Source organism: Amphiprion ocellaris, chromosome 17, assembly GCF_022539595.1.
Source record: "Amphiprion ocellaris isolate individual 3 ecotype Okinawa chromosome 17, ASM2253959v1, whole genome shotgun sequence".
Taxonomy (NCBI): domain Eukaryota; kingdom Metazoa; phylum Chordata; class Actinopteri; family Pomacentridae; genus Amphiprion; species Amphiprion ocellaris.
This window is the reverse complement of record NC_072782.1, coordinates 2058087-2075843: the sequence shown is the minus strand read 5'-3', so window position 1 is coordinate 2075843 and position 17757 is coordinate 2058087. Positions and strand designations below refer to the sequence as shown.

General features: G+C 39.0%; 1 protein-coding gene across 3 annotated transcripts in view; it reads right to left on the bottom strand.

The window, feature by feature from the left end:
* palm2akap2 (palm2 and akap2 fusion) overlaps positions 1 to 17757 on the bottom strand; it is a 107611-nt gene that overhangs the window by 76705 nt on the left and 13149 nt on the right. For all 3 annotated transcript variants that reach the window (XM_055019088.1, XM_055019089.1, XM_055019090.1), the window contains exon 3: positions 4428 to 4508. In XM_055019088.1, the coding sequence (XP_054875063.1) occupies positions 4428 to 4508 (81 nt within the window). The remainder of the gene's footprint in view (positions 1 to 4427; positions 4509 to 17757) is intronic.

The following is a 17757-nucleotide window of genomic DNA, read 5'->3' as shown; positions in this document are numbered from 1 at the left end:
CTCGATTCTTCAGATAGAGCAAACATATTCGGATTAGGGTGCATTCAGATCATATCTCCTGCTGTTTTTCATTTTTCTCTCGGGAGCATGGAGAGGAGATAAGGGAAGGATACACTCATCAAATCTGAATAAGTTTATCAAGCCTCATTTTTCAAGTTTTTCTTTCATCTTTGCAAGCAACCCATGTTATAGATAATTACAGCTCAGTTTAGATCACCTACTGCTGGTGGGAGAATTCAGATATAAGACAGTTTTTTTGACAAGAAAAAGTCAGTAGCATGGGTTCCATCCTGAACAAGTCGAGTTCAGTGGAAAACCTTTATGTGAATGTTAATCCATTACATTTGCCTGTTTTTCTGCCAAATAAAGATATAAAATGCTAAAAATAATATTAAAAAACAGACATCAAGTGTTTAACCAGCAAACAGAGCAGCTCTAGTGAAGTGGCTGAATCATTACCAGGCAGATAAGGGCAGAGAAACTGAGTCCAAAAAACAAACTTCTGCAGTGGCAAGTATTTATTATTAGAATAATATCATGTTGTTTGATGTGCATCATGATGCAGAAAAAGATGCTTTGAATTCTTAGAAAATATATCATCATCCATTAAGGCTGACTGGTGTATATCTATGTTGTATGTATATCTATACATCTATATACAGTATATCTCTATTGATATATATATAATATTGACTGATAATATTGTTGCATGCTACTGCTTTGGTCCTCTAATGTTTGATTTCTGCCAGGTAGCATTTACAAAACACAGGGTTAGCAGGCTAAGGTGTAATTACTGCAGTAGACTGAAATGTCAACAGTTGGCGTATTGGCATGTAATTTATCATGATTATTACTTTCCATGCAGAGGAACTATAGCAGGTCAAAAAAGAAAAGAAAACAAACATTAGCAGGATGAAATAAATCAGCAACACATTGAAGACACTCAACCTTACTCAGTGCTGGGTCAGCTGCACTAAACTGACCGACACAACGGGTCACATTTGGTCAAATATATGTTTTGCAGCTGGACTCTAGAGGGAGATCGACTCCAGCTTAACCTTCATTAACAGTCTTGCTGCAGTGAACATAACGCTTTAATGATCTGAATCACCGCATGCACATGGCTTTAATTAATGTTCCTCTCTTGTCCACATTTCCATAAGTGGGTGTTAAACGCTGGAAAACGGTCAGTATGTGGAATCCAAACTGATCTGATAAAAGATTCATTCATGCCAACTGTGTTTAACGGCTCTAATTAGAGGATGGAATGTATTTTTACTGCAAATATTAAAAGTGGCTACCACAGATATTTGTAGTGTAATGGGTGCCCACAGCTGTTCCCTGACCCACCCTGCATCTGTGCAGCATTTGGGGCTGCAGGATTCTTCCAAATAATTCCTTTTGAAAGTAACGCAACTGCGAAAGAGCAAGTCATAAAATGAATTTAGAAATTATACCTAAACTGACAAACACCCTTTGTTCTGACCTATTTTTCACTGCTTCTATCCATGCATATGCTTTGTAAATATGATGAGGGCACAGAAGTCAAAGTTAAAAGTTCTAGATCAGGGGTGTCCACCATGCGGCCCGTGGGCCAAAAGCAGTCCTCTAGAGGGTCCAATCCGGCCCTCAAAGTGGAAAAATTCCAGAGGAGACATTAACTGCAGATTGTAAATTAGTAAAACTATAAATTTAAAATAATTTCTAGACCATGACAAGTTGTTTTGATCATAAAATAAAATAATAGATTGTTCATTGTTCTTTTGTCATTTTGTGTCTCAATTTTGTAATATTTTGTCTTGTTTTTGTTGTTTTTTTGTCTGACTTTCGTCGTTTCTCATGTTTTTGTTTTGTTTCTCTTTTTTGCCATTTTATGTTTTCTTTTTGTCTCGCTTGTGTTTTGTGTGTTGTTTTTGTCTCATTTGTTCTTTTTGTCTCACTTGTGTTGTCCATTTTTTTGTTGCTTTGAAACTTTTTTGTCTATTTTTGTCTACTTTGTGTTGTTTTGTGTCTTTTCTCTCTTCTTTTTGTCATTTTGTGTCTCATTTTTGTCAAATTTTGTCTTGTTTTCGATGATTTTTGTCTTTTTTTGGTCTGACTTTTTTCGTTTTGATCATAAAGTAAAATCCTCTATGGTTCAGTTCCAGATAGCTGTGACTAAATGTTGTGTTCCTTTGTAGACACTCTGTGATCTGGAAGTTGTAATGTGGAAATGATAAACTGAGGCACAATGTTGCTGAAATTGAACTTATTTTTCTTCAGAAATTTCCGGTTGTTCATGATGTTTAGTAAAAAGATAATTCCTTAAATGTGAACATTTTCAGAATGTACTTTTTTACACTAAAACAAAGGAAACATTAGGAGTTGTGGTTATTTATAGGTTATTATGCTGTGATTTTACTGGTCACTGGAGATCAAACTGAGCTGAACGTGGAACCTGGACTAAGATGAGTTTGACACCCCTGTTCTAGAGCTTCACATTAATCATTGTTTTTTTTCTTAAAACTCACAGTCTGTCCACAGTTTATGTCCCAGTAACCATTCATAATGTGAATGTCAAATCTGTGTTTACTTGAAACAAAAATGTTGGCTTACCGGTAGAGGCTGGCAGTAAGTATTAGGGGATATACTTGTGTGTGTTTGGATCTGAGTGTTTTTCTGGAAAGAAGAAAACAGTCAAAGCTGCTCGACTCAGCCAAGGAAAACTGTGCTGCTTTAACTGGCACCAGGAGCTCTGAGATTTGGACATTTAGACGGAACCGCTACCCGTCGGCCAAAAACTCCGGCATCCATGCGCATGAGTAATTAATCACATTTGCATGTAAAAGCAGCAGAACAACGCTAGAACACTGCATGTTTAAAAGCACCTCTTCATCTCTCAGTAACAGTTTGAGTCAAGATGATGTTTGGAGAAAAAGAGCAGACTGAGAGAGATGAATGGATGAAGCTTTCACATGAGCATCATCACTCATCCTGTTCCTCTGCAACCTTCTCACCTTAATATGAACTCTCTACCTTCACCTTCATTATGACTTCATTTTAATCCAACCCTAAATCCAGTATCCAACATTTAATTTGCCAAGAACATTGCTTCACCTCGGATCTCTTACATGCAGAATTTAGCTCATCTGCAGATGAAACAATAAATCCAAGAAAACATGAATAAACAGCTGTATGTAACACGAGAATGCTAAAAAGCAAATCATAGCATATTTCAGGCTTTTTGCCATGACTCAAGTTTTATCATCTCATATTTCAGTATTTTTTCTTGGCTGTTTTCATTGTGTAAAAGTCTGTTTGCTGGAAAAATACGTGTCAGTAACCTTCACACCGCTTTACAGCGTGGTCAAAATTGCAAACAGTTGGATTGTGATCTTTGTCACGCTTGTAATGACGTTTTTCTGACATGTGACGAGTATTTATAGGTGCAGAATGCAGAGACAGGAATAAGTAGCCTGACGGAAATAGAAGTTATGCGTAACCAGCTGCGTGCATGGAGTAAGTTGGGAACACGCTGAATGAAGGTAGACTGGACCACCAGCAGTGCTCACTGTGTCGCCAAACGTACTTTCAATCCCAATTCTCCATTATAAATACTAATCATCGCATGTTTTTCCTTGGGTCAACATATAATTGCAGGACTTTTTGTAACATAGTTGACGGTTATTTAGTTGACATTTTAGTGATATCCAGCCATTTTTTATTAATAAGTGATTGTTTCCATAATAAATAATTATGGAATTTTTAAAGACATGATCATAATGAACAGAAATTTTTTTTTTTTTTTTTTACTTTTAATAAAAATGTATGCAGATATATCCCATGGACTTCAAAAGTCCCTCAATTACAGATTGACTCGGACAAGTTTTGAGTCATTCTGGACGATTTTCTTGTCATTTTCAACAAGTTTTATGTCAGCTTTGATCTTTTCTCGTCATTTTGGATAATTTTTGTGTCTGTGGGATAATTTTTCAAGTCATTTAGGACAAATTTCATGTCATTCTAGACTAATTTTCTGTAATTATGGGTCATTTTCAATTCATTCTGAACAAGTTTGAGTCATTTTGGACAATTCTTGAGTCATTTCCAACCAGTTTTATGTCAGCTTAGATCATTTCTCATCATTCTGGATCATTTTTGTGTCTTTTTGATAATTTTTGAGTCATTTAGGGCAAATTTTCCGTAATTATGGATCATTTTCATGTCATTCTGGAAAGGTCACAAATTTCATAATTATTTATTATGGAATTCATAAAGACATGATCATAATGAAGATAAAGAAACTTTAGTTTTTTTCACTTTTAATAAAAATGCATGCAAGATATATCCCATGGACTTCAAAAGTCCTTCAATTATAAACTGACCCCCTTAATTCTGTGGCTTCCTGCAGAAGTAGGACCGACACACACTTAAACAAACCAACCAACCTTGACATGCTGTAGTTGTAGCACCAGATCATCAAGTTGGCTTCTTTTGTCTTCAATTTCAGTTTGTCGTTTTCGCTTCTCCTGAAGAAAAAACACAAGAAATGAAAATTAACTATCCACTCAGAGCCACAGCCATTTGAAAGGTGAGGTTTTATTGTTTTGGGTAGACAGTATAGATGGTTTATTAATTTCATTTTAGGGAGGGCAGTGAAGAGAAAAAACACTGCAGATGAGAAAGAAGCCGGAGCGTAATAAAGTATTAATGCATGCTGCTGGATTGACTGTGTTTATGTTTGAATGTTGATGCTCATCATCTGCAAGATAAAACCCCTGCAGGGCAATTAAGGTTTACATGCATTCAATTTGAAAGTGATCAGAGACTCTAATGCAATATAGTGTCCATTTAAACTCAGACAGCTTTGTTTAATCTACTGGTTGGATGATGTCCAGGATGCTACAATGAAGCATCTGTTATAAAAGTACTAACTTGAATATTGTTCATGTTCTGTATTCATTTAGACCTATCCACACAGCCTCAGTGCTGTAAGGTTTTCATATTTTTAATTAATTGACGTTATTTTGTAGAAATCTGTTTTCACTTTGAAATGATTTGACTGTAGTATGCACCCTGCTACATGCTGTATGTTCCAGTAAACTGCCATTCTGGAGATGCAGGCAGAAAAATGAGCTGTGGGTCGACACAGGAAGGAAGGGAAGTATTAGTGGGGTTGGAGGTCAGAGCTTATCGAGGGCTGAGGGGGGTTTAGGGCTCCCAGGCAATATAAAGAGGACGGATTAGGCCTTGAAGCCCGATAATGGCAGCGAGGTTGAACTTGAGGTAAAGAGAACAATCATCAACTCTGTGTGGAGATGAATGAGGCTGATGGATGGAGGACACCGTGGCTGCATGTGGGAGCTTTGAGACTGGAAAAAACAAACTACTAAACAGACTGAGGCGCTGCAGAGTCACCGTCTTTGAATTTACTTTGACAAAAATGCAGGGAAGTATAAACAACTCATCCCAGAACAGGCCTGTTTGGGCCCGAAGGGCATGAGATGCTGTGGATGTGGCTTCATCTCTTCCTCACTGGCTTTCTGTGGGAGGAGAAAGAGGATTTCTGGGACGTTTCCTGTTGACTAAATATAGTTATCAGGGAAAACCCCAAAAAGAGAATAAACCTTGGACCATCTCTCACACAAAGCAAGTGAAGAGTGATGGAGAACAAACATGAATATAACCGATGAATATAATGGTGCAGAATGAAAATAGGACAGAATAGGATTTAAATAGTTGGTGAAACAGGTGACAGACTGTTTCACCAAGTCACAATAATTATGGTTAAAAATATGAACTTTAATTAAAGATTTAGGATGGAAGACTTGTTGTTGTGGGCTGCTGTAGAGGCTCGGTGGTTAGATCCCTGGTTTATGGGATCTTCCTGCATGGAGTCTCCATGTTCTCCCTGTACATGTGTGGGTTTTCTCCAGGTTCTCCAGCTTCCTCCCACAGTCCAGAAACATGCTGAGGTTAATTGGTGATTGTGAATGTGATTGTTTGTCTCTATATATAGCCCTGTGATAGACTGTTACCTGTCCAGGTGTCCCCTACCTTTGCCTTAAGTCAGCTGGGATCGACTCCAGCCCCCCATAACCCTAATGAAGTGTTGTATAGATAATGGATGGATGGACTTGCTGTTGTTGCATCCTCACCACAGAAACAGCAGCATATGTCGTCTATAAACCACGATGAAGGATGCCTCATTGTAAAAAGACACAGCTTCTGATATATGATATATGCAAAAAACAGATTTTTCTTTATTTTCCCAAAACAGCTCCAAGACGTGGGCACAAACTCTGCAGCGACCAACACAAATGTTTGTGATAGGAACATTTTTTGCAGTTTTGGTGACCACAGGCGCTGCTGCAGACTAGGTGGAGCTGTACACAAGATGCAAGAATAAAATCTCAGCTCAGTCTCTCCATTTTTAAAAGCAGGAGAGGTTGAGAAAGGGAGAAAATATGAAGCACATTTCAACAGAAGCTCTTGAGCTTTATAGTCTCTACCTCTTTCTTTATGACCTTTCTTCTATCTTTCCTTTGTTTTTAAAGAACGTTCTTTTACAGTGTCTTATATTGCTACAGGCAGGGAACAGCCACTCATTTCACTGCACTCAGTAACAAATAAAAACTCTTGAATCTTAAATCTTGAATGAATTTATGTGTGTAAAGTACAATTTCCAGAGGGAACAACAGTATCCATGTATTCTAAGCAGATTATTTCTCGCCTCAAATGCTTTCAGAAATACTTGTTGCTGAACAGCTTTCGCGATAAAAGACAAAGTTTGTGGTCGAGCCACCATGTTGGTCCGACGTTTCTGCGCTGATTCACTCTTTATCGCAGATGGCAAACAGACTTCAGGTTCATTACCGCCACCTACTGGGCTGGAGTGTTCATCAGTGTTACTGCTGTGCCAGAAATTAGGGAACTGAGAAAGGTGCAATTAAATGTGTTATTTTTTTTTAACACCTGTAATGAATTAATCATAATTAATGCGTTAAAGTCCCAACCCTACACTTAACCTCAGCATGTTTTTGGACTGTGGGAGGAAGCTGGAGAACCTGAAGAAAACCCACACATGAACAGGGAGAACATGGAAACTCCATGCAGAAAGATTGGGAAGAACCGGGGATCTTCTCGCTGCAAGACAACAGTTCTAACCACTGAACCACTGTGCAGCCCAGCAGAGCTGAATAATTATCAATCAATGGAATTTAGGATCTACGTTATGCAACTTATCTGAACCAAGGTTTAAACTGTTTAAATGTAAATTGTTTGCACGTTATTATCCCTCTACTGATTAACATGTGTATCAAACTGCTTTGTGTTTGCGACTGAAGAAGATTCTTATGTAACACAATCCACATCAGTGTAACGCAGCGACCCTCAGGTCAGTGAACCCTCAGTAGTGATGCTGGGTTTGATTGTGTGAGCAGCCCACAGCAGTGTTCTTCTGCTGTTGTTGTGTGACAATCATGTTTTTGACGGTGTCTCATGTGGTAAAACTGTGTCACAGTTTTAAATCTGTTATACAGTGAATACTGAAGTAAAGCAAATCAAATCGCAATTACTATATCAGAAAGAAAAATGGTCAAATTGTAGCAGCATGACACTAACCTGTGTCCAGAGCTTAAACATCCACAGCTTTACGTGTAATTATGTATCAGGTCAGATTTTATTTTAACAATTTGGGTCATGAATTGATTTAAAGAGACTATAGCTGAGTTGTGCATCGTATTTCTGCTGCTGTTTAATGAACTGCACATAGAAGTGAAGGACATCGCTGTGGGCTGCTCACTCAACAAACACAACTTCAGTATTGAAATTTCATTGAACTGAGGGTCGCTGCGTTACACTTGTGTGGATTGTATTACATAAGAACCCTCCTCAGCCACAGTAAAAATGCATTTTGATACACATGTTAATCAGTAGAGGAGAATTATGCTTAGTAGACAGAAAAGGAGGAATGTTTTGTCGTTATCGAGGTCTGTGTGTGTCTCCGCCAAGTGAAGCTACGGAGATTCGTCATTGCTTAAGAAGTGGTCTGAGTCGGAGCAGTTGGTGCTAAAATGTGCAGCAAAATTACACTGCAGCACCTAATCAGCATATCTGCAGTTCTGCAGCCCCTCTCCTCCAACTCTGGCACCAAACATGTCCGTTCGCTGCCAGGAAATTACCAAACAGACCCAAGGAAGATTGCATAAAACCTGCCGTCGGCCTCGCACTGGTTTTGCACATAGAGAGCCCCTTGTCTTTTTCAGAAAACAAAGCAAAACTTAGGAGCAGAAAAGAGTAAAATGACTTGGCTAAATGGGATTATTAAAGTGCACACAGGCTGAGAAAACATTTGCACCAAACCTGAGGTCATTTCTTTTTTTTCTCCGTCACACACACACACACACACACACACACACACACACACACACACACACACACACACACACACACACACACACACACACACACACACACACACACACACACCACAGCAGCCTACACAGCAGCAGTTCCCAGCGTTTGTAGAGTACAGTCAGAGAGCTGGAGCAGAGGTATGGCGGCCAGATGTCAGGGACTGTTGAGGACATGTGGTCGAGGAATGGGCAAAACAGACAAGAAAACACACAAAAGCAAACACACTCACAGGCACGGATATGTACACACGGATAAGCCAACACTAACACACTCTCAGGATGAAACAGCACTGGAGCGGAGTGTACGTTCTGCATGCTGGAGAATCCTCCACTATACGGGGATGCATGAACATACGGATCAAAGACGGTTCGGATTTCATTTGGTTTTCATTACAGTCCAGAAATACAACATATAGGAACTCTGTGCTTCCAATCAAGGCCCATTATTGTAGAATAAATAGAATATCTGAGAGCTAAAAGCTGCTCCAAACGCACCCTTTGGAATAATTCTGTGGCAATCAGGGCTGCTACTAATGATTATTTTCATGATCAGTTAATCTGCAGAATATTTCCTTGATTAGCCAAATGATTGGGTAGTGTATAGAAATGTGTGTGAATTGCAAATTAATAAAGGCTTATCTTATTTTAATGTTCAAAAATTCTGAAAAAAAAGACCAATTTTTAATCTGAGGCCATGATAATGTCTTCAATTTTCTTGTTTTGTCTGAATAATGGTCTGGAATCTTAAAGATCCTCCTCTGGTCGTCTTAAAATTAATTTCTGTGTATCAACATTATGTATAGAAGGTTTTTCTTTCCATTAAAAAAAATCCCTTCCAGCCTTAAAATGGTTTAGACATGACTCTACATGGTTTCTCTTCACTCACTGCAGCTCGAGCACACCAACTCACCTACTAATATGCTTAAACAAGGGAAAAATACTCTAAATTTTGAAGCAATTTAGTCATATTTGTCTCCAACTGGACATAGATTTTGAAGAATAATGCTGCAGAAAGTCCAACCCTGCCTTGGTTCTTTAGATTTATTACATATGAAACCCCAGAAGTCTAAATCTGTGCTTTGAGACTGTCATCATTACACTGCAGTTTTGAGGTGAAAATGCTCAGTCATGGCATTGTATTGTTTTTATCACTCGTGACATTCTTCTAGCATCTTTAAGAGTTCTAATTTAATGTTATATATGGTGAAGATGCATAAAATTGAGAAGTTTGAACTAGAGAAAGCAACATTCTACTACTGAAATACATGAAATTAAGTAATAATTTACATAACTAAGGAATCTGTTATTCCAGTAGTTTTACTGTGGTCTATTCAGCTCCATCAGGATGATTTTATCACTCCTCATATAAAACTGTCATTCATTAGATCGAAGGATCGTCACCATCTGTGAGATCGGGGTTAAAAACTCAGCCTGCCACAGACGAGTTGAAAGGAATTCTTCGCCTTGTACAGTTGAACTGACAGGAAAAAAAGCCCCCAAGCTTTTCTCTGTTCACTGTATTCTCCCCCCAGAGAACACAACCTCCTCCTCAGAAAAATATGCTGACATTCTTGGTGACACACTCATGACTTCCCACTCTCTGACTCACAGCGTTCGGCCCCACTTGGCTCCCCGCTTACACCAAGAGCATCACTTTTCCCACCGCCGTGGCCGCCATCCCAGAAGATAATACTGAAAGCTATGGTCAATATTTAGAATGATTAAGCCCCGCTGTAAACTTTTACTTGGTCACATCGCTGTTGTTGCGTTGTTTGTCTTCTCAGACTGACCGAACCTCACAGGGACTGAATTTAGTAACCTCTCATCCTACAGGGCTAAAGATTTTGGCAGAGCAGAGGCGATCAGAACTCCCATTGTCTGCTTACAGTTCCAGTAAGTTTACACACAGCACGGTGAACTTTCACCCTTTTTCTGCGGCGTTCAGACCAGAAAAAATAGAATTTAATACTCTTCAAAGTCCCGTTTAGCTCTAATCTCTTGGGTTTTAGTGGTTTCTTGTAGTAGATCTTTAGAATGTTTGCAGCCCCAGCAGAGGTTCATATTTTCAGGCAAACGGAATAATCCTCACATGGATGAAGAAAGCAAATATACCAGAGTCGCTCCAGATTTTTTTAAAGGCCTCAGACAAAAAAACAACAAATGAAAATTCTGTGACTGTGTTTTGAAGAGCGTCAGCCATTAAGGATTATGTCAGGAGCGACGAGGCAGTGATGTAACGCCGCTAGAATTAAACTTCTGCTGATGCTGACTCTGTGAACAGAAGCAGACCTCAGATCAGATGGGCCACATTCTATACATGCCAACACACCCAGCGGAGAAATCTCAGAGTGGAGATCATCTTCCGGCCACACCTGAATGCTTAGAGGACAGACGCTGACATGGACCTCAAATGTCACGGGTTTATTCTGCACCGACTGCACCAGAAACATATTTTAACAGTGACATAAACCACGAGTCAGTTCTAAAAATGTGAGTGCATACATTTAAATGTTTAATCCAGGAGTGTCCAACATGCGGCCTGTGGGCCAGAAGCGGTCCTCTAGAGGGTCCAATCTGGCCCTCAAAGTGTAAAAATTACAGAGAAGACATTAACTGAAGATTGTAAATTAGTAAAACTATAAATTTAAAAAGTTGTTTGGATCATAAAATAAAATTCTAGATAGCTCATTGTTGGTTCATCATTTTATGTCTCATTTTTGTAATATTTTGTCTTGTTTTTGTTGTTTTGTTTCTCGTTTTTGTCATTTTGTGTTCCCTTTTTGTCTCGCTTGTGTGTTTTGTCTTATTTTTGTCATTTTGTGTTTTGCTTTATTTGTTCTTTTGTGTAGCATTTATGTCGTTTCGCGTTTTTTTTTGTCTCGCTTGCATTGTTTGTCTATTTTTTGGTTGCTTTGTAACTTTTTACCAGATTTTTTGTCTCGTTTTTTTATTTGTTTCGTGTCGTTTGTCTCATTTTTTTGTCATTTTGTGTCTCATTTTTGTAATAATTTGTCGTGTGTTATTTTTTGTCTTGTTTTTTGTCTGACTTTTGCTGTTTGTCTCTTGTTTTTGTTGCTTTGTTTCTCATTTTGTTTTCCATTTTTTCTCAGTTATTTATCGGTTATTATGCTGTGGTTTTACTGGTCCGGCCCTCTTGAGATCAGACTGGGCTGAATGTGGAACCTGAACTAAGATGAGTTTGACACCCCTGGGTTAATTGATTTGTTGATTATGGTAAAGACGGTATGAAAATAAGTTGTAGCAAAGTCTGCAACATGAAAATATCTACATGTTCTGAATCAGACAATGCTAATTTGTTGGATCTGGAGGGAGCAGAATGCTAACCTGTTAACTCGTTAGCTGGAGGTGGTGTCAATAAATGCAAACTTAGCACATGGGTGAAATGTCCCGCATGCCATTGTCATGTGATGGCAGCAGGTGGTGATTATATCCTCATCATGTTCATCTGAGGAGAGACCCCAGCATGCATGCCTTTAAATCACATGGATGTGCACAAACACACACAAAAAACTTGCTTACTTTCTGTTGCACGAACCAGGCGGTTATTAGCAGACTGAGTGATATTTATAGCTGCTAAAATGATCTTCGCTGCAGGTCAAACTTCACTATTTCTCTGTGCTCTCTCTCTCTCTATTGATTATTATTCAATCAAGCTCAAATGTCACTTGAATAATTTCTAAAACTCCAGCGTCCACTAGAGCTGCATTCCAGCCTCTCCAGTCATGTGAACCCCAACCACACACACAAACATACCAGAGCGTCCAGTAGGTCCAAGACAGCTGCTGCTAATTTTAGACGGCATGTAGGGCCTGCCGTGCCCCAGACCCCCCGCTGCCCTGCAAACCACACCCCCTCTTCCTTTTACAAAACCACTTTGCCCCAAGCATGCTCTCCTCCCCCCATTTAAACTGCTCTAGTCCATAAACCAGGCCTCCTCTACCCACCGATACACTCTCTCCTGGATCCAATCTGCTCAGCGGGGAGCTGGCAACACCTACTTTAAAAACAACAACACTATGACACTAATTCAGGAAGCCTATTAAGCGATTAGAAGCAGGAAAACAGACCTTATCAGACACTGGGATGGATGTGTCGACAGCAGCAGAATACAGTACATTATTTATTAATGATGGGGCAATAATCTGACAACCGCTTTTGTCTTTACTGTCAACCTGAGCAAATACACCGGATTTCATGTCAATTAAACAAAAGATGAGCGATTAAGATTGTGCTGGAGCTCATCTCAGCCAGAGCTTGTGAACACAGCTGCAGGCATGTTTGCTATTTAGTCAGAAATGCGTCCGACTGTGAGCTCAGAGCTGACACCGGGACAAACAAACTCCTACTGAGGTTATTTTTTGGGCTAATTTACATTTAGTTTGCAACCGCTTCATTTTCATCATGTTTTGTAGCAAAGATGGTGCAAAACACGGCAGATAGGATGAGGTTATAGGTCAACCTGGAACAGAGTTAAGCTTAGAGAAGCAAAATACTGACATTATATGTGCCATTAACCATTTGATGTGCAACATGAGCCAAAAGATACCCATATTCCATTGAATATGGGTCACTTTCCCCTATGGTCGGCATCAAAGGGTTAAAACTGAACCTCAGTGATTCAGTGCAGTGGAAAAAAGTGACAGAAAAAGGTGTCAAGTTGTTAAAAACGTAACCTCAGCCTCAAGTTATTGTTAGAAACCGAAACACAAAACAGCATTTTGACATCGTGAGTTGATATTTTAAAACTCAACATATTGATGCTCCCATTGTGTCAGTTTAGGAGTAAACTGCACCAAACTGAAACAACACATCCCCCCGCTCAGCTCAGGTCGATACCACCGCACCAACACTACACACCAAAATCACAATCTCAGCCCATGTCAAGGTCTAGCTACAGCACCCCCCCCATCACCTTGATGCCACTTCCTTCTGTTAACCTCACTAAGTGGATCCAGAACGTCGTCCAGAATCACTCCAAAGACCTCATCTAGAGTCGAATAAATAATAAATAGTCTTACAGGATTGTTGATAATACAGGAGGTCCTCGGTTTACGTCATCCTCTACTTGCACCATTTCGCCGTTACATCGGAACTGATTACGGGGCCGGTCCTCGGTTTAATGTACGGCGTTTCATCGTCACGTTGGAACTGGTTCAGTGGAACTTCATGTCCAAGACAATTCCAAGTGCTTTACATAGAACATTAAGAGCACTACAGTGGGGTGCAGATAAAACATTCAAAAGTACATAAGACATTGCAAAAATCCTAATAAAATAATTACAGTCACTAAATTGAATTAAAATGATTAAGAGCAAGCAACAGTCTAGATAAGTTAAAAGATAGCGTGCAGATTTGAAATGTTTTTAACCTGGATTTAAAAGTGTCTACATTTGGTGAAAGTTTAATCTCCGCTGGCAGTTTGTTCCACTTGTTTGCAGCAGAACAGCTAAATGCTGCTTCTCCATGTTTAGTCCGGACTCTGGATGAATGCTGTATGTTCAGTCATCACGCGGCGCTGTAAGACGGCTTTGTTTACATTTCTGCCGGTATTTTCCTACTAGTTGTGCTTCAGTGTGAGCTAATGACTGTTTCTGTTACTGTAGTTGTACAAATATGTAAACTGATCGATATGTTGATGCACGTAACAGCTTTGTTTACATTTTCACGGCGAAAATCGACTTCTGTCACACCGTAGGAACGGAACTCCAACATAAGTCAAGGACCTCCTATACTCAGTAGTTTTTGCAATAAAACATGTAAAACTCTGGTTCCCAAAAGTCTCCGTCTCGCTTCAAATGCCAGCAGCTTTCAATTCTTCATTGTCTCTCTTTTTTCCCAAGAACACACCACCACCATCATCTCAGTCCTCACGCACCGCTTCCTAATTCCCCCCGGACTTGGCACCAGACGATCTGCAGGCTTTGTGTGCATTGGAGAGTGTGTGTTTGTGTGTGTTTTCGGGGATAAGCGAAGAGTCCAAAGGGCTGAGGTCATCTATGTAAACATATCACACACACTGCAGAGAAGTCGGTGCACGAAAACGCACACACACACATTCGCTTCTGTATATGTATCTGCCATGCCGCTGGCGGTTGGCAGGTCACACGGGCAACAGTTTAATTAGAATGATGAAGCGCTCGCTGTTCATTGGCTGACGTTAAAACCACATGCAAAGGCTTCTGGTGAACACACATGCGTTTACAAAAACACACACACACACACATACACTCGAGTCAGCTTTTTGGGGAACCCTGACCATCCGGCTGCCATAATTACATGGTAATAATACACCAATTGCAGGTCTGGATTTAACAACATGACATCACAACTGTTCCCTAATCTGACCAATTAGTAACCATGGAAACCGGCGCCGCTGGCAGCTGACGGGCTCTAATTACTATCAGACTGTGGGAGTCTTTGTTTGTGTGTCCGATGGACAAATGAGCCAATTAACTAATCAAGTGATAGATTAAACGCAGCCGAACGTCTCGTCGCTTTGTTACGCTGAATGGATAATGCTCTGAGTAATCTGATTATCAGGAAACTGTAGCTTTTCACTGTGGGTGGCACACTAAAAAAGACACAAGTTTCCGCCATGCTAAGTTGAATTAATTCTTTGTTTGACGAACAAAAAAACTGAGAAATGAGCAGGAGAGAAAAGATGACAGACGTGATTCATTCAATTATTAATATATCTGGAGGATGTGTTCATTTTAGAGCTGCAAACATGAATGATTTTCAAGAATTAGGAGAAAATTTTATCAATAAAAGCTGCCTGTTTGACATTCAAAGAACAAATAACTGAAATCAACCATGAGTCACCCATAAACTTGAAGATTTTTTTTCACATTCTCTCTTATTCAAAACTCAAACTTGACAGAGGTCATTATAAAATGTGTTTTTTTAAATTCTCAAAAGACTTAAATGTCACAGTGAATGGATTTCTTACTACAATTTCCCACTCCCACTGTGCTATACTTTATTCATGACAGAATATAGTGCTGTCACTGTGGTAGATGGACATTATAATGACAGCTGTCTGCCACCTGACTGCAATTTTTCGGTCCAGTTTGATCAATAAAACACAGCTGGAAGCTTAAACTTGAAGCCTGTAGTACATCATTATGAAACGTTCATCAGATTCAGCAGCTACGTCTGTAATCGACTCACAGAGAGAGAAGACCGGTCAGACACTTGGCTCTGGGTTTAAAGGAAGCTTCACATTTGGCTTAAGATCCGCTTAAGTATTGATGAGAGCAGACACTGATGGTGATGACAATGAAATCTCAGCGTATCAATTATAGATGGAATCATTAGCATGCCAGCTGCAGACCGGAGACACTGAGTGAGTGTGTGTGTGTTCTACTGTACGCCTCTCTACAGGGGGTTTACTAATGCTTATTTAGAAAGCCAGACAGATATTGCTCTGCTGCATCCCTGTTCAATCCAAAAAGGAAGTTTTAAATCAGGGGTGTCAAACTCATTTTAGTTCAGGGGCCACATACAGTGGGCCGGAAGATCACAGCGTAATAGCCTATAAATAACTACAACTCCAAATATTTTCCTTTGTTTTAGTGCAAAAAAGTACATTCTGAAAATGTTCACATTTAAGGAATTATCTTTTTACAAAACATCAGAACAACTTGAAGTTTCTTAAGAAAAATAAATTCAGCTTCATCAACATTCAGCCTCAGTTTATCATTTCCACATTACAACTTCCAGATCACAGAGTGTCTACAAAGGAACACAACATTTAGTCACAGCTATCTGGAACTGAATGCTGTAGTATTTTACTTTATGATCAAAACGATTAAAGTCAGACAAAAAAGACCAAAAACAACAAAAACAAACAAAAAATATGACAAAAATGTGACACAAAATAATAAACATGAGAAACAAAATGACAAAAGATGAAACAAATAACACGAAACAAAGCAAAAAAGAGAAAAAATTAAACAAAAAAGTTACAAAGCAACAAAAAATGACAAAAGCGAGAAACAAAACGACAAAAAAGTAGATAAACAACACAAGCAAGACAAAAAAACACAAAGCAACAGAAACAGTACACAAAATAATGAATAAAGCGAATCACAAAATGCCAAATTAAGACAAAAAGGAAAACAATGAAAACGAGAAATAAAATGACAAAAACGTGAGACAAACAACAAAAGTCAGACAAAAACAACAAAAACAAGACAAAATATTACTAAACTGAGACACAAAAGAACAATGAACAATCTAGTATTTTATGATCAAAACAGTTTGTCATGGTCTAGAAATTATTTTAAATTTATGGTTTTACAAATGTATTATTTTGCAGTTTATGTCTTCTCTGGAGTTTTTATACTTTATAAAAATCGACCGGATTGGACCCTCTGGATTGTTTTGGCCCGTGGGCCACATGTTTGACACCCCTGTTCTAAATGACTTTGTTTCAGTACTTTTGGCCTGCAGAAGACAGTTTTACACATTTCTTCCTCTTCTCTATGAGATTCTGTGGGAATCTTAGTCCAGCTTCTGTATTTACACTTGACCTCCAGAGCTTGGCTCCGTCTGTGGCTTCCAGAGCCCTCAGCCACCTCAGAGAGTTGTTAGTACTATTAGTGTAATAGTAACCCTTCTCTGTTTAAGTGCCTGGTTGGGGTTGAAAGCTATTAGCGCTGTTATTGTCTCTGATATAGTGTATACACACTCAGCTGAGACGAGACAGAGGCTCATTTGGACAAAGAGGCCCAAATGATTTACTCACATTCAATGCTTGACTTTAACTAGATGTTAAATCTCTTGGCGCATGCAGTAAAACATCTAATAGTACTTCTGCTTCTGTCACATGACACATATTAAGACCTGCAGCTCTTTGGAAACACAACTAAAAGAAGAGCAAATTTAAAATGACTTTTGAACACTAAAACAGCACTAGAATGACAGAAAAACTAAAGATGAATCACAAAAATGGAAAAAAAAATTAATCAACATGTGCAAATGGCCCTACTATGGATGTTTCACTACTATTTGCATATTTTATTTGCCTCCATAGTTGTCTCCCATCTGCTAAACACTGCCTGCAGTTCAGTCGAGTTCAGCTTAATTTTTTCTCTCTTGACTGTTGGTCACTGGTTGCCGTGAGGAGAGCAGATTTTTTTTAGTTTTTTAAAGAATCTGGCTCAACTTAATGTTTTACTTTAGGCAAACGTTTGAATCTGGATTAAATATTATGATCTAAAGCTTAGGTTTGGTTAACAAATTGTCATAGAAGACAAGTTTAGGGATTGTTGGGAAGTTAAATCCCAATGATTTCCTCAGTTTTTCATTTTCTGGCTCTGACAATTGGATTATTTTG